This window comes from Aplidium turbinatum, chromosome 2, assembly GCF_918807975.1.
Source record: "Aplidium turbinatum chromosome 2, kaAplTurb1.1, whole genome shotgun sequence".
Classification (NCBI taxonomy): domain Eukaryota; kingdom Metazoa; phylum Chordata; class Ascidiacea; order Aplousobranchia; family Polyclinidae; genus Aplidium; species Aplidium turbinatum.
Window position 1 is genome coordinate 14,383,324 of NC_137473.1, and position 21,680 is coordinate 14,405,003.

Genomic DNA, 21,680 nt, shown 5'->3' on the forward strand with positions numbered 1-21,680 from the left:
GAGAAAAAATAGAAGCCGAAGTCGCTGATCGGAGTTCCTGCAAACATTTTAAAATTTTTCCCTTGAATTAATCATTAAATTTTTGGCTGTGGCTATGTTTACACTATATAGTGTAATAATAGCCTCAATAGTGTTGCCAGATAAGGAATTCTGTCCTATTTTGAGAAAAGTTTAAAGATGTTAAAAACAAAAACTTGTATTTTGGAAATTTTTTTTAGTTCTGGGCAAAGATCAACCCTAACCTTATTTCTAACCCTTACCTTAACCCAGTGGTTCTCAACTGGGGCGGTACCGCCCCCCAGGGGGCATTTTGATTTTGCAGGGAGCGGTATAATTACCTCGGCTGAAGGGGGCATTCTGGTTTAAACCATCTATTGCCCAGCGTAACGATTTCCTCAAAGAGCTCGTATCTTCGTGGTATAGCATTTCCTATCTCATACCTGGTGGAAAAGGGATTCAGCTGTGTTGTTCTGCTACATACCACTCAGAAAAACCCACTTGACATATCCATAAGAGGTGATATTCGAATGTTTCTCACTGGCTTTACATCGGATGTGAAGAAACTGGCACTTTCTCACCAAGCCCAAGGTTCACACTGACTACCAGTAGGCCTATACGGTTTTCATGTTCGCACTTATATAGGCCTATTTGCTTTTCATCAAATATAGTTACTAGTCTCTAAAACCCTTACAGCTTGTTTTATCTTAAAAGGGGTAATCATCAAAAGGTCCTTATTCTAATAGAAATAGACTTATATTTGAATAAGGACCTTCTAATGATCCCCCTTTTAGGGTAAAACAGGCTGTAAGGGTTTTAGAGACTGGTAACTAGCCTATATTTGATGTAATTCGCTCTATTTGGCTTTTTGCTTGGCATTGAGCTCTTTTTCTAGTAGTATTTTTTTTCGCTTTTCGTAATTAATCGTTTTTGTTGGGGGGCGGTAAAATTTTGCCAGTTCATGAAAGGGGGCATTGGGCCAAAAAAGGTTGAGAAACAATGCCTTAACCCTTCCTAACTTTAATCCTAACTCTGGCAACACCTGGTTGTAACCATGGCATTAAGTGTGAAAAAATAGCCACTTCCTAAATTTTTATGGGCCACCACAAAATAAGTGACACTTTTTCATTGTAATTTTGTCTAGAAATGTTAGTTGGAAGTGAATAGAACATTTCAGTTTGTCAGCTTGTGATCCTTGACTTTGGTAACTGCTAAAAATTTGGCAACTGCTATTCAATTTTTGTCCAGAAATGCTGTTGCCAAGAAGAAACACACAAGATATATTTTAAGTTTGATGGTGTTGGTGCACTTTCCAAAAACGGAAGTTGATATTTTTATGGCCATGATGGACTGTGATGTTTGCCTCCTCTTGTGCTTTACTAAATTATATACTTATCATTAAAGGTCCATATGAAAATAGAAAAGTGCACTAAGTTTACACTGCTATTGTTACCAATACCTTTTCAAACCATTTGTAATATCTTGGTTGGACTTGGAAATGTTTGACCCCAGGATTCCACTTTCCATCAAGGTTAAGGTTGAAAAGTATATTATATATAATATTAATTAATAAAAAAGTTTTCTTCTTATCTGCAAAAAGTGATATACAGTCAACCCTCGATTTAACGGACTTCGATTTAACGGACTTCGGATTTAACGGACTCAATATGCGCAGATCTATGAGTAAAAGAATGTACCAAAAGAACGGCTTTTATTGTTTTGGAATTCACCAGATTAGAAAGCTGTCTCTCACAACGTTACAATACGTATTGTGATCTATCAGCGTACTCTGTACTGTACTCTGTTAGCAAGAGCCTTCATTCGATGCACCTTAGAATCAGTTAGAACCTGCCTGTGTTTAGTACGGTGCATTATGTCTAAGCCAAATGAAAAACGTAAACGTGTGAACTTGTCGGTGATGCAGAAACTAGAACTGATCAAAAAGCTTAAAAAAGGGGCCAGCGTTGCGAGTGTTTGCGATCAGTATGGTGTCAAAAAACAAACAGTCTCAGACATTAAGAAGAGCAAGGACAAGCTGTTGAAATACGCTACGTCTTATTGTGTTGATGCGGCGTCTTCCAAGGGTGGTAAAGTGAGCAACAGAAAACATATGAAGATGGGTAAGGAACAATCTTTGGACGCAGCAGTTATGAAGTGGTACGTTCAACAACGGTCCAGTGGAGTGAATGTGCGTGGGACAGAGTTAATCGCAGCTGCTGCTAAACTTGCTACCAGTCTTGGCTTAACCGATTTTAAAGGCAGTGATGGGTGGCTTTGGCGATTCCGGAATCGCCACGGATTATTTAACGAGGTTCTGCATGGCGAGGCTGGTGATGCAGATACGGCAAGTGTGGCCCCCTTTCGCGAAAAATTAACAAAGCTGATTAGTGACGCAGGCCTCACCCTATCTCAAGAATATAACGCAGACGAGACGGGAATTTTTTGGCGTTCTCTCCCGAAGAATTCTCAAGTCCGTCAGGGTGAGGAGAAGACCAAAGGGAAGAAGACAAGCAAGGAAAAGCTGTCGGTCCTGGTCGGATCCAATGCCACCGGTACTCACCGACTGAAGCTAGCCGTGGTGGGCAAATCGAAGAAACCACGGGCATTTAAGGGATTAAACGTCGAGCATGACCTGCCAGTAGTTAACTACAACTCTAAGAAAGCTTGGTTTAACTCTGCAATATTCACTGATTGGTTTTTCTCGCATTTTGTGCCTGCGACTCGGAAATATCAAGAAGAAGTGCTGAAGATTTCTCCTGATGATGTACGAGCGATTCTAATACTCGACAATGCCCCAGCGCACCCTAGTGAAAAGAAGCTTGTAAGCGCTGACGGCAAGATAAGGGTCCTTTATCTGCCCCCTAATACAACATCGGTTATACAGTCAATGGACCAGGGTGTTATTAGCGCCTTGAAGAGGCGCTACACCCGACGTTACTTGGATGAGGTCCTGGTCACTGTAGAGGACAAAACAGATGCTGAGGTCGACACCAGGGGCCATCGGACCTTAAGCAACATAAAAATTACAATATTTGTTCAGCCATTTATAACTTTGCAGCAGCGTGGCAAGACATTAAGGTGTCTGTCCTCGCAAATTCATGGAAGAAAATCTTAGAGGACAAAGATTCAGAGGCCAACTTTGAAGGAATAGAGGCAGGAGATTTTCTCCAAATGTTGCAGCGTGGTGGGGAGGTATCCACCTCCATCGATGATATAACAGACTGGCTGGACGAATTAGATCTGGACCCAGGGTATCAGTTTATGTCTGAGGCCGACATAGTGGCATCTGTGGTGGATGGTGGAGAAGAGGAAAGCAGTGACGAGGAAGAGGCGATTGAAGTCCCCAAGGTGAAGTTGTCAACTCTACGGAGTTATATCGATGCCCTCATTGATTACTTCGCCTACAGCCAACTATAGCTGAGATGGCGCACCAATATGGGAAGCTCAGGATGATCAGGGAGCATATCATCAAAGAACAGCATATGGGGGGTCGCCAGACAAAAATCAACAGCTTCTTTGCCCCTAGTCGCCCTGTTCAACATGGTGCTCCAGCCAACCCATCTGTGTCGTCTCCATCTCTCTTATCATCCCACCTGCCCCTGAAAATCTGAACAATGATGCCCCATGCTGCAGTCATCGTCCCGCCATCCCTGAGGTTGATGTTTAGGAGGATGGACATGATGAGTTGATGATCATCTCTGACTCAGATTAATCTACATTTAAGTTGTGTACTGTAAATGTACCTGTGTACTGTAGTCGCGCAGGCTATACAAAATACAAACAAGGAACGCATTTCATGTGTCTTTAAACTGCTACTGTGTTGTACTGTACAGTATTTGGTTTATTAAGCGGTGACAGATGGTCTACGCTATAGCAGAGTACTTGACTGTACACGTGTACAGTAGTGGGAGTACGGTATTTTCCATTAACGGACTTTTTCCAGCAACGGACTGCTGCTGGTCCGCATTTGTCCGTTAAATCGAGGGTTGACTGTATATGGTTATTCAACAAATATTAGGTCCCCACTTTTTAGAATTCTGAAAATCCTGAATTTGCTAGTAAAGATGTTTCCATCATTTTTTCATCTTGTAAAAATAGATGCTAGATTTTTTTAAGGATTGTCCATCTAATCATTGGTTTTATACTGCAAAAAGGTATGTGCCAGTCTATCGCTAGTAAATGAGGTATCAAATCATGTTATAACTCTTTGGATGTTGCAAGAAAAGAATGCTTGTAACTAAAGGTACTTCTAAATACCTATGATCAGGCATTGAGTATTCTGAATTGAACTAGTATTTAAACAACTTCTGCCTGTCTTACCATGACAATTTTCATCATACACAGTCATGTGAGATTTTTGTGCTTACATGTTTTTTAACCCTTTGCGGTCAACAGGCGAGTCTGGCTCGCCTTTTCAAAATTGCCGATTTAGTCGTAAGGCGAGCATAGCTCGCGTTTTCCTAAAATTCCATTTTGCACACTTGTAAGACGACCGTTTCTTGCCAAACGTAAATTTTCGGCAAACAAGCTTAGTTGCTATGAAAATATGTTGCTATAGCTTCTCTTAGAGGATCAAAGCATGCAAAATAAAAGTAGTTGTGGTTGGTCAACCAAGCAAATCCAGTTGTCAGAAAATCGAGTTGTGTTGAAAGTGAAATGTGCAGAATTTCACATTGCATAATACCACGTGATAACAAGGCATTCTTAGGCTGGGAAACTGAATAAAGGGGAAATCACGTGTGCCTTAGTTGGCAGTGACATACCGTAGGCTGCTGCAAGCTTTCGCAAACATATTGTGGCTACTTGTTCAGGCAGAAAACGGTCGCTGTAGCTTGAGCACAACTTGGAATATAGGCTACTCATTGAATTACGTTTCGTTTCCAGCACTAGTTGCAACGTTCATCTGATGAAATTGAAAGTAAAAGCAACAACAAACATGATGGTTTATTGCTTTTCGGGCACCATGACAATGCGCATCCTCAGAGCGAATAACATACAAAATAAAATTTCACTAGGTTATATACTGCAGTGCGATTGAAGGCAAGAAAAAATAAAACACACAATATTTTGAAAAATTGGCCAATGATGTTTTACTTTCAATTTCATCAGATGAACGTTACAACTAGTGCTAGAAACGATAATTGTCCTGATGAAGACCCAAACTTTTCACTATTCTGAATTATGTTTGTTGTTGTTTCAGGCTTTTTATATTATTTGCAATTGACGTATGAATATAGCTAGACACATTTCGACAGGGGATGATGTATTGATAGAACTTATTTTCTTCAAGTAATGATGAAACAGCTTCTAGTAAAGAGGAAGAGATGGAGGTTGAAGCTGATTCAGTTGAAGATTTTGATAAAAGGTCTGACGAATGACTTGTCTTTCACAAGTAGAATTGTGTTGGAATTGTGCAACACTGCAACATGCTATCTTCTTCTATGAGTGGATCAGGATACCACATATTTACAGACCGCTTCTACACAAGTCCAATTTTATGTGAAGAGCTGAAGAAATGTCTTTTCATCTCACTGGAACTGTCATGGCAAGCAGAAAAGATATGCCTACTGATCTGGATGAAGTTGTAGCACTCAGAAAAAATCACAACGTAATGGCTCTACAATTGAAGGACAAATGGGTGGTAACAATGTTATCATCCGTATATAATACAGAATGTGAAAATGTGCAACGAATCTTGGGCAATGAAAATTCAGCAACAATTTCAAAACCGGTAGTAATATCACAGTACACAAAATACATGGGTGGAGTGGACAGAGCCGATCACTACTGTGGAAGTTATACGTTTTTGAGGAAATCAGCTAAGTGGTGGCGTAATATGTTTTTTTGGTTACTTGAAGTGGGTATTGTCAATGGCTTTTTATTGTACAACATCAACAGGGAACAGCAAGGTTTGAATGCTACAAGACACAAGACTTTCCGTTAAAACCTTGTTACACAGCTGGTAGGAAGTGTCCGAAACAAAAGTTCAAGAAGACACGAAAAGCATTGTGACGAGCAGGAAACTGAACGACTTTCTGGGCAGCAGTTTATTGCAAAATTTCCCAATGGAAGAGCAAAAGATTGTACAGTGTGCACTGTGCAGTGACAAAAAGACGAAACGAATTCAGACCGTCTACCACTGTGAAACATGTTCGAGACAACCTGGGCTACATCCAGAACAATACTTCAAAAAATATCACACAAAAAAAATACAAATGACTAACTTTGAGACCAATAAATTCTATTTGAATAAGAAACTGAAGAAGCCGTTTTTATTGTGGTAAAAACTTGATCAATAAATTACACAAGTTTCCGAACCTGGCTCATATCATTTGCTTTCAATCATTATGTATATATATATATACTTTTGTACTTCAAATATGCAATATATAATCGAGTTATTTGAATTCTATTTGAATAAGAAACTGAAGAAGCCGTTTTTATTGTGGTGAAAACTTGATAAATAAATTACATAAGTTTCCGAACCTGGCTCATATCATTTGCTTTCAATCATTATGTACTTTTGTACTTCAAATATGCAATAATCGAGTTATTTGAATTCTATTTGAATAAGAAACTGAAGAATCCGTTTTTATTGTAGTGAAAACTTGATCAATAAATTACATAAGTTTCTGAACCTGGCTCATATCATTTGCTTTCAATCATTATGTATATACTTTTGTACTTCAAATATGCAATATATAATCGAGTTATTTGAATTCTATTTGAATAAGAAACTGAAGAAGCCGTTTTTATTGTGGTGAAAACTTGATCAATAAATTACATAAGCTTCCGAACCTGGCTCATATCATTTGCTTTCAATCATTATGTACTTTTGTACTTCTCGAGTTATTTGCTAGTTATTTCGAAAACGACTAACAAACGCACATAGGGAAATTTGTAGACGACCTCAAAGGGTTAAGGATACATGATTTGACTAAAATGTGCTGAGATGATAAAACGAACTATTAGTGATGACATTTTTATTTTGTGTAACAAGGGCATTCTCCATAATATTATGGTCTTTGTGAAAAGGAGAATCAAATCACATAGTATATATGTGGTTTCTTAACTATTTTTTTATATTTTGTTGAGATGTCATGCATGCTTTCCAACACTAACATTATCAACTTTTCCAAAACTTTACGGAAATTTATTGGCTGTGTTGCCAGATAAGGAATTCTGCCCTAATTTGAGAAAAGTTTAAAGCTGTTGAAAAGAAAAACTTGTATTTTGGAAATTTTTTTTAGTCCTGGGCAAAGATCAAAACCCTAACTTTATTCCTAACTCCAACCCTTATCTTAACCCTTCGTAACTTTAATCCTAACTCTGGCAACACCTGATTGTAACCATGGTAACAAGTGTGTAAAAATAGCCACTTCAAAATGTATTACAAGACTTGGAAAATATCTGTTTGTTTGTGGTTAGTCAATGTAGGTGGCTGGTGCAAATTCATGTTTACATTTACAAGTTAACTTGTAAGTTCACTTTTCAGACTTTTCAGTTCACTTTTCTACTTGAGAGGTTAACTGTTATTTTTTTATTCACTTGTTGATTCATTCATATCAGTTTGTATCCTCTGGGGATCCTTCTCTTGTATCATGGGCCAATCCTATAGATGTTTGCTGGTACACCCCTTCATTTTCTTTCACTTTTCAGACCTTGTTTTAAAAGTTATTTCTGCTGTGCTAGGGAAATGTTGGTACTACTACTACAGGAAATGGAATAAAAATATCAAAAGGTTTTTTGAAAAATATTAGGAGCTTTTGCAACAGTCTAATGTGCATTTGTTCAACATGGAATAAAATGCATGTTTGAGGTAAAGTTTTTGAGATAAATGTGTATTGTATTTTAGCATTTACTAAACTGCTCAAGTGTTCATTTCAAAACTACTTATATATATAATATTGCTTGTTATGATTAAACATTTGGTAGTGTTTTTGCAATTTCTAATTCCCAACATTGTTTCAGTCTATGTTTGTTTTGTAGTTAATATTGTTTTTAATCGTAATAATATTGAATCCTGATGAACTTCCAAACTTTACAGTATTCATCTAAAAAAATCTGATATTGTTGGTAATAAGAAGTATATTTGTTTTTCAGTTGTTTTAGAAGGGAAACTTGATTTAAGCTTTTTTAAATTTTTAATCTCTTTATTTAACTGAATAGTTAAATTCAAATTTTAATACATTGCATGAACATTATTGATTATGTTGAAATGATTTTCTGCCTGTAGACGAGAAAATACAACCACAAGTTGCCATGATGTGCGATTATATGCCAACTATCAGTGAAGACAGGGTAAGCAACATTGGGGCAGATGGAGCTGAAGAAGAGGAAGAAAAGGTATCACATCGAAATCAATTGTTTTTACTAAATTCAAAGCATAAACAAAATTATTTGATAGTTTTTTGTTTCTGATACAGTGGCTTAATTTTAGAGTTTTTGATGCCAATAAAAGTTTAAACATATTTAACAATTAAGAAATGAAGTATCTTCTGACAGGTGTCAATACTGACATGTGAACTGACTCGTGTAAAAATAATTTTTTTTACATATTTAACAAATATTTTCTTTGTGCTTTACAACTATAGAACTATGCAATATGCATTATACAACTTTACAGTTTTACAACTATAATTTGTGAAACAAGGTGTCTATAAACTTAGAAATTGCAGTATCTAACTTATTATTTATTAATGTCTTATATCATCTGCAAAAACGCTATGTTCTCGAACACTGCATGGAACATAATATCTCCCATTTGCTCATTACGTTTAGTAAAATAGTGAGCAATAAAAACATTTGAGATACAGCACAACAACTCAAATGTAATTTTACATAAACCCATTATAAACATGATATGTGGTGGACTGTTGGTATTACATTTTGATATGTTTGATGTACACAATAAGGCAGAATTCAAAGCTGTTGAAGTCATTAATTTTTACATAGATCAGTATTTATTTTATGCTCACATTGCTCAAATGAGTCAATGTTGACGTTTTTGAGCTGATTAAACAAATGTTTAAACAGCTTTTTTCCATGCACGAAGAGCATTGCATATGCTTTTAATGCCTTTTTTTTTAAATGTTTTCGGTATACTTGAACCTGGTATTCATATTCAACCGACTTCATCTATTGACTCTTGGGTGGGTCAGATACTCTATTTTCTCATTCAGTGTGTCTGTTGATGTGACATTTCTGAGGTCTGTGATATGTGTGTTATTCATACCAGATCACATAAATCTACCAAAATTTTTCAACTTAAACCTGGCACTTAATCTTTCATGCCTAACATGGTTTATTTCAATATTATCTTATTTTTTAGGCAACCATGGAAAGATTGATGATATCTGTGTTGACCGAGAGAGATAAACTGGTTGTTACTCTAGAGGTGATGAATTGAATTGAGTAACCTGATGAAATGTTTTAGTTTTCTGCTCCAAGTGTTTGTAATTATTATTTTTAGATTTGAACTGTCGTTTAGTTTAGCTCACGTGAAATAGGATTTTCTTTTGTCAATCTATTATCTTTATTGGTTGTTGGTACAGTGCATTTTTCTGACACTTTTTAGCATTGAACAAGCCATTTGATGTGTTTAGGAATTAAAGGAAAACATGGCCAGTGCAACTGCCAAGAATTCTGAACTAGAAAAAGAAAGAGATGCGTTGAGAAAGCAGTTGGATGCGTCCATGCCTGCGGTATGTTAGTTTCAAGTTATTCAATAGAAAATTGTTTTATTGTGCACTCTATCTCTTCCATAATTGTTAGGTGCTCCTGTTCTGTTCCTATTGATAAACATCAACAACGATAAATAGGCCGATGCACAACTCGAACATTAGTTCTCAAGTATTTGTATCTGCAATTGTTTATCGAAGCTTTGTTATTTCATGTTTAAAAAATCTTTTGGCCTGTGTGCCAAGTTACTTAAACTAGGTGCGTAGTCCACTGCGATTGGTTTCCACTACAATGACTGGCCATTTGTTTGAGAAGTACTGGTACGTACGTAGTTATTGAGAAAGCGACTTTGATCGGATTATGCGTTATCGGTGAACATGGAAACGTGTGTTTTACATGCATTCTTTATTATTTTTGTTGGGTGCTTAACTGCTTAGTACTTTCATAATAGCCAACAATAAGTACAATGTACTGTCTTACCTAGCAAATTATCGAACTCTCCTATTTGTTGGAAAGCTGAAACGTTCAGTCTAAAAAGCATGCATGATTGTAAGAGCGTATGTTTTATATCATGAAAAATTAAATAACTTTGAAATCTTGAATTAATTAAATTATTATAAGCTTGATTGTTAATAGAATTAACTAAATTCCTTTGATAGGACTTTGCGGCTCTTACCAAGGAATTAAACCAATCCCGTGAAAAGTTACTGGAATATGCTGAAGAGATTGACGATATGAAGTCGGAGCGCAGTAACACAAGGGTAAGATTGGGTACAATAGCTTACAGCAGACCTGCACAACATCAGCCTCGGGGCCACATGTGTCTGGTCTCGTAAAATCTTTTCATGCGGCCTGTGATGTGATTCAGTTACATTCTGTACAAACAAATATTCGCTCATTAATTCGATATTAACTAAGTAAGAATGAACTTTTTAAATACAACAATGGGATAGTGTGGTACTCTTTGGCATTTACCTTTAGGATAAAATTCATTTTTTTCGTATCTGAATAACATCCGGTTTGCGATGGTCACTTTATACAAACGTTTCAACAACGCATATATGTACCACGCAAAAGATAGTTTTTCGTATTGTGGCTAAATGTGGCTCTTGCACCGTTTTCAGTTGTGCAGCTCTGGCTGACAGACTGTTATTGGACAATATGTTGCGCACAGTGCAGGTGGTTTCAGAGGCTTTTGGAAGTCTTATTTAAATATAAACACTTTGCTTTATTCAGTAGTTTAATTTTTTTTATATATTATAGGTATATGTCATTATTTTTGTATAAAAAAAAATAAAAACAACAACAGACAATAACGTTCTGTTTTTTTTTTTTATTGTGTTTTGCAGTTGCTGCTGGAACATTTAGAGTCACTTGTCGCAAGGCATGAGCGGTCTCTGCGGCTCACTGTTGTCAAGCGGCAGCAGCAACAGAATGCCGGCGTTTCCAGCGAAGTTGAAGTCTTGAAAGCTCTGAAGTCACTGTTTGAACACCACAAGGCTTTGGATGAAAAGGCATAGTATTTGTTTTTTTATATAACTTCTGTCATGGTTTTAGTTTTCTTTTTTGGCTCTTGTTTTTCTCCTTTTTTCTTTTGTTATTTGCAGACTTTAGGTTGGTACTGTTGTCTATCAACGAAAATGATTAAAGCAACTAATATCAGGCAGCGCTGTGAAATTGGAAGAATTTTAGCTATTTTTAAAGATCTTACCAAAGACAGTCACGCAAATTTAGTCCGACCTACCTAATACCCAAAATGAAAACTAGGGGTTGAACGTACTTTTTGTTTACATATTAGAGCGTTGCTTTTGACTGCAATTTCTCTCTGAGAAGAGCGTTCAGTTTTTGTCTCCCCTGATCTTCTAAGTGTCATGGAACAGAATATTCTAGAAAAGATTTGTGACGTGTCCCTATCTCACCTTGCTGAGCGATCAAGATTCCAACAGCAAGTTGTTTGATTGCGCTCTGTGTTTTATTGCTTTTTCTATTTTTGCAATTAGGTTCGAGAGAAGTTGAAAGCTTCATTGGAACGCGAAATGCACCTTGATGAACTCCTGGAATCCTCTAATAGAGAAGTTAGTTTTACTTCGGGTTTTTATTCACTTTACATACAAAAATACCGAATTTTGAGTTGCTTTATTCAGATAACTCTGTAATTGTGTTTCTAAAGTGTCAAAGATGCTCAAAAGCATTGGCACTTGCACCTTCACTCAGCGTCGTGCCAAGAATCTCATACCGGACGGTCGCGAACTTGATTGTCTAATTATTGGTTTCATTCACTTGCTTTTAAAAAATACATTTCATTGACCGCTTTTCTGCGTGCTTCCATGTAGTTTTGGTTTACATAATAGTCAATAATATCGCCAACCTCTTTCAATTCTGGTGGGTATGTTTTAATTCTTAACTCAGTAGTTGGTTATGGTTGACATCTTTTGTTTTATTCTAGAATAAACTTTTACGAGAGCAGATCAATCAACTGAAATCGCAAACTTCAAGTGAAGGCAAGGAAAACTTAAACTGTGATTCTTCATCTAACTTTGTAAGTGAACTACGTCATTTCTTTTGTCACTTATTCACACTTACGAAAATATTGCAGTTTTGTATTTAAAATTCAAGACGCTTCGCTTATCGTGTCATTTCAGATTCAAAGTTAGTTTTAGTTGATTTTATGTTTTGTTAATAGTTCTTGAAATGATTGCATCATTTTATTCATTTGTTAAGATTTCAAATGGAAACTCTGAGGAGCAGGCACATCGAATCGTTCGTCTGCAAGAATCTAATGATAAACAATCATCCGAACTCAACCACGCGAGGAAGCAAATGAATGACACTCGGGCCAAGTAGGGCAGATACTTTTTTTCTCATATTCTTGTTTAAAGTGTGGTTCTAGTTTTTGTATGTAAATTTTGATGCTTCTTTTTTCTCACCAAGCTGTTGCTTATGAGCTGGTCTCAGTTCTTCAAGCAGATCTTCAATGTGTATCCCCTCGTTACCCAATTTGTAATTGTTATAACATTTACTCTGGAGAAAACCACAGCTCGCACTTTTTCAGAATAACGGAATTAGAAGCTAGCCTAGACACCGCTCGTAAAGATCTCATCAGGTCTGAAGAAATCAAAAGCAGACTGCAAAAAGATTACCAAGAGGTAAGGGATCATACATTGCCTCTTTAGATCAGTTTAATTGTGCATTTCAACGATACTATTTTGTTTGATCAATTGAATGTATTGTTGAAAAGATAGCTCTAATTTTTTAATTTAGTTGCATGGATTTGATAACCTGGACAGTTCAAAACCACATTGAATCAATTTAAACGTTGATTTACTTAGAGTCTTAGAACTACTTATTTCATTACTTCTTACAGTATTAACTTCACAAGCAGAAGAATGACATTTTCTGGTTAAGCGCTTAATTTCGTTAACGGAGAGATAAGGCATTTCTATGATTATTGATTATTCTGTTGTATCTTGTTCTTTTTTAGCTTGAGCAACTGGAGGCAAATACCAGCTTCATCTGCTCAAAAATTTATAATTACCACGGTGTAGCAATGCGCACCCAATGCAAAGTAACATTCAGGATTTTGGTACTGTGGCTAGATGACATGTATTCTGAGTGGCCACATTCAGTATCTACTTCTTGCTTAGAATATTGAACTTGCATTAACTAAGATCAAATAAAATGATCTTTCTTTTCATGTGGTGACTTGGACTTCACATTCTAATTTGTTGGGCTATCGTCTTCCATATTGACTTAGAAACATTCCAGTGACAACTTTACAATTTTAACTATGATAGATACACTATAATAGACAAGCTACCGGTATTGGTTACTTGAATGCTTGTCTATGGTTCAAATTTGTTCATTGGTTCAAAAAAGCAAACTCTCTACCAAAGATAGATGTACTGTAGCATAAAACCTGTTATTTTTGGTTCCTGCAAGAGTCGTGTCTTAATCCCTGTTATGAAACTTGTTTGTAGTCTCATAACAGCAGACAGGAATTAGAAGAGAGGGTCGAGACGTTAGAGCGAAGATATCTACATTCCCAAACCCAGGTCGCTTCTCTCAATGATCTCAGTGATAGACTCGAAGCAGAACTTGCAAACAGAGATGATGCTTTGAGTCAGGTGGAGTTCATTTTTGCTTTGTGTAGATATTTCTGTCAAAGTGCTCTAAACGCTTTGAACTGAATCTAAGTAAAGAGTTTTATTGAGAAAAACAGTATCGCAGGGAGTGACGTACTTTTTCTAATTTTAATGTTTTAATTACCACAACAACCATTCTTGTCTCAGATTGGTGCGATTTAATTAAGTTTGTTTTCAGACAATTTTGTTTTTATCGTTTCCGAATAAGTTTTCCCTGTGTTGCCAAGTTGATTTCATGTATGACTATCGGTCGTGTTAATGCGTCGTTGATTTTCGTATTGTTGGGAATGTTGACTCACGTTCACGTCAAATGTAACAAAGTTTATCCCAAAGGTGGAGGAACGCAATGCAATCCTACAGGAGAGATTGAAGACGGCAGAATTAACTACTCAAAAGTCTTTAAGAAGAGCCGAAGCCTTACCTGAAGTAGGTTGCAAAATTTTTTAGGAAATATGTCATAGTAAAAAGCGCTTTTATAGAATCGTTGCTTTCTATCTGTGGTATGAAGCTTAGATCGCTATGTTTTTGAACTCTTCTTTTATTCTTGTTTGGTGGTGCAATTTTAGTTTAAATATTTTCTTTCAAGGTTTGCGTATTGCTAACTGATCATTTTCTTTCTGTCATATTAACTTTCAAAGTTGTGATACTGCTTTTAAGTTAAGTTTTTGTGCTGATTAATGTTTCTCTCCACCACTTGAATTTGTTGTTTCGAGGTTTGTTTTGTGGTTACCATTTTATTTACTATATATTATACCATTGCAAAGCTCAGTGTTGCACGCTCAAAATATTGAAATCACCAAGCTACAAACCTGGCCGTATCCACCTCCAATGCGGCCTTGCACCATTTCACCAATCGAAGTGATAACATTACCGATATCTAGTGAAATTCTGCTTAAGTCTATGTATGATAATGACACTATGCAAGCAGAGCATTGCGTGGTGCGTTTCTTGTCTTTGGCGGCAGCTGGTTTCTGTGACCTTTTGCTCTTTCGCTGCCTTCCTGGTTGTGCAAACTGTTTGCCATTTGTGTTTATACCCTCTCTAACAAAAACAAATAAGCTGAAGTGAACTTACTTTCCAGAAAAGCCTTTCCTGTGTAGAATGCTTTGACTTTCATAATTCCTTACGTTTAGTCACGATTTAAGTTGTGAACAAAGAGTCTTACGTTCACAAAAGCTACTTTTAAAATCAACTTTGTTGCTCACCTTTTAAGGTAGAGGCCGAGCTTGCTCAGAGAGTAGCAGCGCTGACGAAAGCAGAGGAACGGCACGGCAACATTGAGGAAAGGTTGAAGGGTTTAGAATCTCAGTTGGAAGAGAAGTCGCAAGAAATAATGAGGGTGGGTAATGGGCATGCGTTTAATATCAATGTATTCGCCGGCCTGCTTTATGTTTTTTTGTGTGGCTCGGTTATCACAAAAATTGGAAATTATTCGCACATACAGTTTTATGAATGACATTTTTTTGCTGTGTTCATAATGTATACCGTTTTTAGTAGTTGTGTTGAAAATGACATTTACTCAAAGCATAGTTTAAGACTGTATTTTACATTTGGTATTATTTATACGTGTTGATGAAATCAAAATTGTAGTGTTATTGCGACGATGTATATTGTATAACATAATAGTAGTCCAATAAATTACCTTATCTTTTACTTGGTCAAGCGACAAACTTAATTCTCAAAGCAGCTTCTTTCTTAATTTCCAATGAAAAAAAATGTCTCGCCTAGGAATCGAACCCTTAACTCATGCTTCAATACTAATTAATCAAGATCTTTTTGCACAACAGGCTCGGCAAAGGGAGAAAATGAACGAAGAACACAATCACCGTCTGTCCAGCACCGTGGATCGCTTGCTCTCCGAATCTGAGGAACGGCTGCAAATAAACCTAAGGGAACGCATGGCGTCTTTGGCTGAGAAAGTGATTCTTGTTACCGCTTTAAATTCCTCGTCTCTCTATGCATCGTTTCTATGCGATTTCTAATCGAATTTATTTGGCAAGCGCGTGTGGTTATCAAGTTTTCTTTCGTTCGAAGCATGACGTTTGGCTGTGTAATACTCGTGTAAGTTATCGTCTATTTATATTTCTTTTCGGATAGCCGATACAGTTGAAAAAATTTGCATTTATAATTTTTCAAGTCGTGTTTAATATTACGTTCTTCCGTCCAACAAATACCCCATCAACTTTATCCTACAGCAGCTCGTGTTTTTGTTCTGATGATATCGAAACTGAAAACCTTTCAAGTTAGAAAAATCACCTTCTTTGTCTATTCGCAGGAGTCGTTGAGCAATGAACTGGAAAACACTAAGAAGCTATTACAGGCAATTCGGATGGAAAAGGTAAATGCACTAATATTACTAATGTAAATAAATATACGTTAATTAAGATAAATAAAATATCGATATAATAGCTGAATTAAATAGTATTAATATAATAATGTTCATCTTTAAGCAACGCTTCGTTTGTCACAGGTATATGTGGTTCTCGGTTGGATGTTGTTCTATGCCAGTGTTTTCCAACCGTGTTTAGTTTATGGTACTCTTCCCATGGGATAAATGTTACACGGTGACTGTGAGAAAGTTCACGAGTAAATTAAAAAAGGATTAAAAATGTAAACTAAGTGTACGCAGTAACTGGTATACATTTTCAGTTAATTATTTTGTGTGCGTTTACAGATACTGTACTGAGTACCTAAACATTAAAGCCTATGCTCGTGTAAAATTAATCTTGCTTTTTAGGAACAGTGGCAAAGGAATTCGAAGAAACTGGAATCAGATATCTTCGTGTTAAAATCATCATCCAAAGTAAGATTCCAAACAACAAATCAGTTGTTTTCACATTGATTTATCGTCTATAGACGACTGACTTGCTGTCTGGGATGAGTATCAGCGTGGCTCACTAATTTTTGTAGGGAGTAGTTTCAAGCAACGAAATAAATACTTAGTGACACTGGAATGACTGTCCAGTGGCCAGATATCAAACTTTGTTCCTTTTCGTTTTCGCAGACATCGTCGCTGGACCGTAACGGATCGACTGTCACGTCACACCCGTCATTCACTGCTCGACCAACCAGAAACCTCCCTCACGTTGCTGGAAGCACACCCGATCTCACGCAGTACCTCCGACACTATTCTTCCAATTTAAATTCAGTCGATAACTGCACTGTTACCTCAGATGGAAGTGGCATTCCGCATTACGCCACTTATAGCCGGTTTGTAAAAGTGTCATTTCAAATTACCTTTGTATTTTAATTGGGTCACCCTGACACTGTTCAGTTTTATTAAACTTTGTTTTGAAGTAAAGTTTCAGCCAAAAAACGTCACAACCCAATAGTTTTGTTTGGCTCGTAACTATTTGTGCAATCTTAAATTTGAAGATCTGAAAACAAATCTTACCTCCCCTCAAAAAGACTTTTAAAACTGATTTTTGCATCGGTTGCAACAGAACAGCTACAAACAATAGTAGTACAGTTTAAAAATGTGTGTCTGGTCGTGGAATAAACGTCGCATTTTAACAGGAGACATTTTGTTGAACAAGCGAAATTTGAAAAAAACAACAGCTTTTTAAGTAACCCTGACGCACTTCTTTATTTTGGAGCAGATTTAAGTATGACGACTGTAAAAATATCATTAGTATCATCATGATGTTATTAATGCTGTCAACTACTGAAACTGCTATGTCGTTATCTCTTTATGTCAGCCAGTTTTGTTTTGCTGCATTGCACATGATTAAAGGCAAAATACGACAGAAATGTTTTTTTTGTAAAATTACCAATAATATCTTGAGAGATTGAACTAGCCATGAGAATATTTGTAAACATTAAGGAGGTCATCATCTAAAATGGATTGGACAACTTGAAGGAGTAGTTGAAAAATATATTGTAAGAAATGTACAAAATAAGCAGTGATTGGGGATGCATGAAGAGGAAGACAAATTAAAACGTGAGATGAAATAGCGAAGGACGATATGATCAACCGATGCTTAGCCATTGCTTATGCAAATGACCGAGAGAAACGGAAGCATCACTAATGCATAGTATACAAACATTGGACATTCCTAATGGTTGGACATGGTGTCCAGGCCCTTGCCAACAAATATATGATAATGTTTTTTGTGTATTTCAGGTCCAGTGATAATTACCTACGCAACAAAGCAAGATCGGATAACATTAAAGTTGATCCCGAGAAGGTAAATGTCCTACTTAACATTCATTAAGGCTTATTGCAGTACTATCCAGTGCCCAGCCAGCAAATCATTCGTTTTTTGCATTGATTGATGTAAAATACGTCTGATTTGCTAACTGGGTACATATCATAATTTAAATAAAAAAAAGACAATGAGCGTAGGAATCGAACTTGAAATTTCCAGTTTGTTGTTTGAAGACACAGTGTCAAGTACGGAATGGCCCGTTTCGGAGAATCCGATTCGGAGAAATGCCAATTCGAAGACAGCCTTTTTTTAAGAAAACCGATTCGGTGGTTTCTTGAAAATGCAGCGACGGCTTCTGTTTATTTAGAGAATTTGTAGACACATCATTTGGGTAGGTTATTGTTTCAGTGAGTTAGATGTAAATTAGCTGATATCTTGCGGGTAGCGGCTATAGCGATATCTAGCAACAATCATTTTATGGGTTAGGCAACTAATCGAACTTGTAATCGATGATCTCACAATTGAGGGAATCCGCTTTCATACATCTTGCAAAGAAAAGTAGTTGTTTATTAGTTTGTTTACTTCAAGAAAAGTTTACTAATCTACAGGTTAGCAAAGTTAATGTATCGTTTCTAGCACTTGTTGCAACGTTCATTTGATGAAAGTGAAATGAAAGCAACAACAAACTGGATTGTCGTTGCCTTTACTTTTATTTTAATCAGATAAACGTTGCAACTAGTGCTAGAAACGATAATTGTCTTGATGAACACACAAGCTTTTCAGTACTCACAGTTAATGTATTACGTTTTAAGGAAGCGATTGCCAGATTCGCCACTGATATGACGACCGTGGTAATGATTCATGCATAACAATTTTGCATAGGCAATTTAGAATCAGATCTTTGCATGCCATTCTTAAACCATTATGTTGTTTTTGCTGAAACTTTGGTTGATTAACCTCTATTATATAAGCTAATTCCTTTGAATAAACAGATGCAGCTGTGAGATTTTAGAAATCTCCGAAAATGGCTGTCTCTGAATTGAGATTTCTCCAAATCGGATTCTCCGAATAGTAGCAGACCGAGCATAGGTTTCTGCCGCATGCTTTCTTTATGCTGTAATATTTTTTTCTTCAGGGCCAGACGTTTAACGAGCAAGAATGGGAGCGGGCGCAGCAAGCCGCGATACTTTCTCAAGTTCAACAAGCGTTTGATGGCAGTTCGATCTCTCTGCAACCGTCTGTTTGTAACACGACCACTGCTTCAGGTACACACTTACAAAAATATTTACATCAATTGTATATCTTTTCACGTTCTATTTAAGTAAAACCTTTTTTTTACAGAAGTTGATGACGTTTACTCGGCAGCTGATCTTCTATCTCCGTCCGGTCAAGCAAATGCTCACTCATTAGCATACATGCTCCAAGATCAACTAGATGCCATCAACCAAGAGATCAGGTTAGTTAGATTTAAAACGATATGGCCTAAACATTTAAAACGTCATATTTTACTTAGTATTCCCAATTTGCATTTATTAACTTTGTAAGTGATTTATGGGTCCACGTCTTTTAGGCGCAGACAGTTAGGCGCCGGTCAAATAGACGCGCACACTGTGGCGTCTGTATATTTAGGTGCGGAGCACTGTGGCGCCCGTTTATTTAGGTGCTATTCCCAGTAAAGTCTGCAGATTGTATCAGCTTGGCAGGTAGGGCAATGCTTTTCACACAAAATGTTATATTGAACAGAAAAATATGTTGTTTTGTTAATGCGCATGGTGGATATGAGGTGCGAGACAACGCTCTACTACTCTTGATTTTAGCTCATCTCCACAGGACATTTGCTATTCATCCTGAACACAGGTTGCAGCCAGATGGACCTTTACTTAATCTGTTATCTTTCGCAATTACTTCTACTCGGATGGATTGGTCGTGTTGCGAGTACGTATGAGACAACGCTCTACTACATGAATACACTTCTATAGGGCATGTGAACCTTGGTTACAAGTTGCAAGCATAATGGTGCGACTTTGCTCGTTATTAAACCTAGTCAGGGTTTTGACAGAAAACTAAGTTACTCTTCACTCAAGCCTACCACCCGCTTGAATATAGGCTACGGTATATTTTTTACTGATGTTTAGTGTAGTTATTATTTGACTTAACTAAAAGTGAACTCAGTAGTGTTCGGAAACTTGAATATAATTTATTGATAAAACTTTCGCCGACGCAAACCTGGACTAACAACAAATAATTGCGGAACACGCGCATTAAAATACAATATATTTTTCTGTTCAATATAACATTTTGTGGGAAAAGCATTGCCGGCATAAGCAGCTTTACTCACGGAAGCCATGACATATTTTTTTGTTCAATATAACATTTTGTGTGAAAAGCATTGCCCTACCTGCCAAGCTGATACAATCTGCAGACTTTACTAGGAATAGCACCTAAATAAACGGGCGCCACAGTGTGCGCGTCTATTTGACCGGCGCCTAACTGTCTGCGCCTAAAAGACTTGCTCCCTGATCTATTGAGTTCGGAAATACTTTTAAAATCGCGCTTAAAAATCATAAGCTCAATGCGTGAAGCTGCCTTATGAAACTTCTGCTTTTGGGTTTTAGATATCTAATTGTTTATTTTGCTATTCAATGTTAACTTTAAGCATCACTTAGTCTTTTGACTTCAAAATTATGCCTCCATCACATTTAGCATCCTCCAAGAAGAAAAAATCTCAACTGAGCGGAGAGCTGAAGAAATTGAACAGCGCGTGGTTGGAGCAGTAGAGCCCCGGCGTCCGATGTTTCAACTTGACAATGGGGATCTTGTGTATCCTGGCTCCAGTTCTACACCACGCTCTCAATCCGGGATGAATGTGAGTGCTGATGGAAATTATTAATTTGCTTGCGCTTTAGCAAGTTAGTTGTTTTTCTAACATGTCTCAACGACTTCACAATGTGTAGATTTTAACGACCTGTTTTAGCCTGATGCTGCAAGTTCGCTGCGGGTAATAGCAAACTGCACACTTAGTGCGATAAACGCCCATGCGATTAATTGTATTACACTTAACACCTTTTATACGTCTGCAGACGTTGATTCAATGTAGAAATGACGGATTTTGCTGTCTGGGTTAAGTAACTGCCTTGCTGCAAAGCAAATTTTATTCTGTTGATGATAAATCTTATGCGATGAAATAATTCCTCAGTTTACAAAGCTGATAGCTTCAAAAGCGCTGCCGAGTGCATTATTGTTCTAAATTCTTTTTCACTACCGGTATGCCAGTTTCTATGCGGAAATTTAGAACTTTTATAAGATCTTTGGTATATAATAAGGTGTCGGACTCTCGTTCACTTTATCCACTACGTCACCTGCCTGGATAAATTCCTTGCAAACTTATTCTGAAGAAAATGCACCGGTGCACTGTAGGTCTAAAGTGCACAGGGCAGTTGCATTTCTTTGAAGATTTGATTGTGCAATGATTAAAAGCATGACTTTTGATTCCCTCAACTCTTCTCCAGAAACATAGTAGCCGACTGCGAGAAGGAACATCGACACCGTTGGAGCGTTATTTACAACCTATTTGAAATAATTGTGTTTGTAACCGAGTAGTTTGTTTAATGTTTAGCTAGGTTAAACGGGTGTGCGAATTACCGTCTTTTCATTTTGATTCTTACTAGTAATGGCTTCAAGATTGTTTGGATGCGTTATATTGTTGGGTTGC

At 37.0% G+C, this 21,680-nt stretch overlaps 1 protein-coding gene across 1 annotated transcript in view; it reads left to right on the plus strand.

Annotated features, from left to right (window-relative positions):
• Nucleotides 1-6,786: 6,786 nt before the first annotated feature.
• Nucleotides 6,787-21,680, plus strand: part of LOC145764607 (liprin-alpha-1-like) — a 38,135-nt gene continuing 23,241 nt past the window's right edge. Inside the window, exons 1-21 of the mRNA XM_082576237.1 lie at nucleotides 6,787-7,816; nucleotides 8,234-8,343; nucleotides 9,329-9,394; nucleotides 9,603-9,701; nucleotides 10,338-10,439; nucleotides 11,028-11,192; nucleotides 11,679-11,753; nucleotides 12,125-12,217; nucleotides 12,400-12,518; nucleotides 12,731-12,824; nucleotides 13,656-13,802; nucleotides 14,154-14,246; nucleotides 15,034-15,159; nucleotides 15,608-15,739; nucleotides 16,096-16,158; nucleotides 16,558-16,623; nucleotides 16,825-17,030; nucleotides 17,944-18,007; nucleotides 19,104-19,233; nucleotides 19,310-19,424; nucleotides 20,672-20,834. Coding sequence (XP_082432363.1) covers nucleotides 8,260-8,343; nucleotides 9,329-9,394; nucleotides 9,603-9,701; nucleotides 10,338-10,439; nucleotides 11,028-11,192; nucleotides 11,679-11,753; nucleotides 12,125-12,217; nucleotides 12,400-12,518; nucleotides 12,731-12,824; nucleotides 13,656-13,802; nucleotides 14,154-14,246; nucleotides 15,034-15,159; nucleotides 15,608-15,739; nucleotides 16,096-16,158; nucleotides 16,558-16,623; nucleotides 16,825-17,030; nucleotides 17,944-18,007; nucleotides 19,104-19,233; nucleotides 19,310-19,424; nucleotides 20,672-20,834 — 2,202 coding nt within the window. The 5' untranslated portion in view covers nucleotides 6,787-7,816; nucleotides 8,234-8,259. The remainder of the gene's footprint in view (nucleotides 7,817-8,233; nucleotides 8,344-9,328; nucleotides 9,395-9,602; nucleotides 9,702-10,337; nucleotides 10,440-11,027; nucleotides 11,193-11,678; nucleotides 11,754-12,124; nucleotides 12,218-12,399; nucleotides 12,519-12,730; nucleotides 12,825-13,655; nucleotides 13,803-14,153; nucleotides 14,247-15,033; nucleotides 15,160-15,607; nucleotides 15,740-16,095; nucleotides 16,159-16,557; nucleotides 16,624-16,824; nucleotides 17,031-17,943; nucleotides 18,008-19,103; nucleotides 19,234-19,309; nucleotides 19,425-20,671; nucleotides 20,835-21,680) is intronic.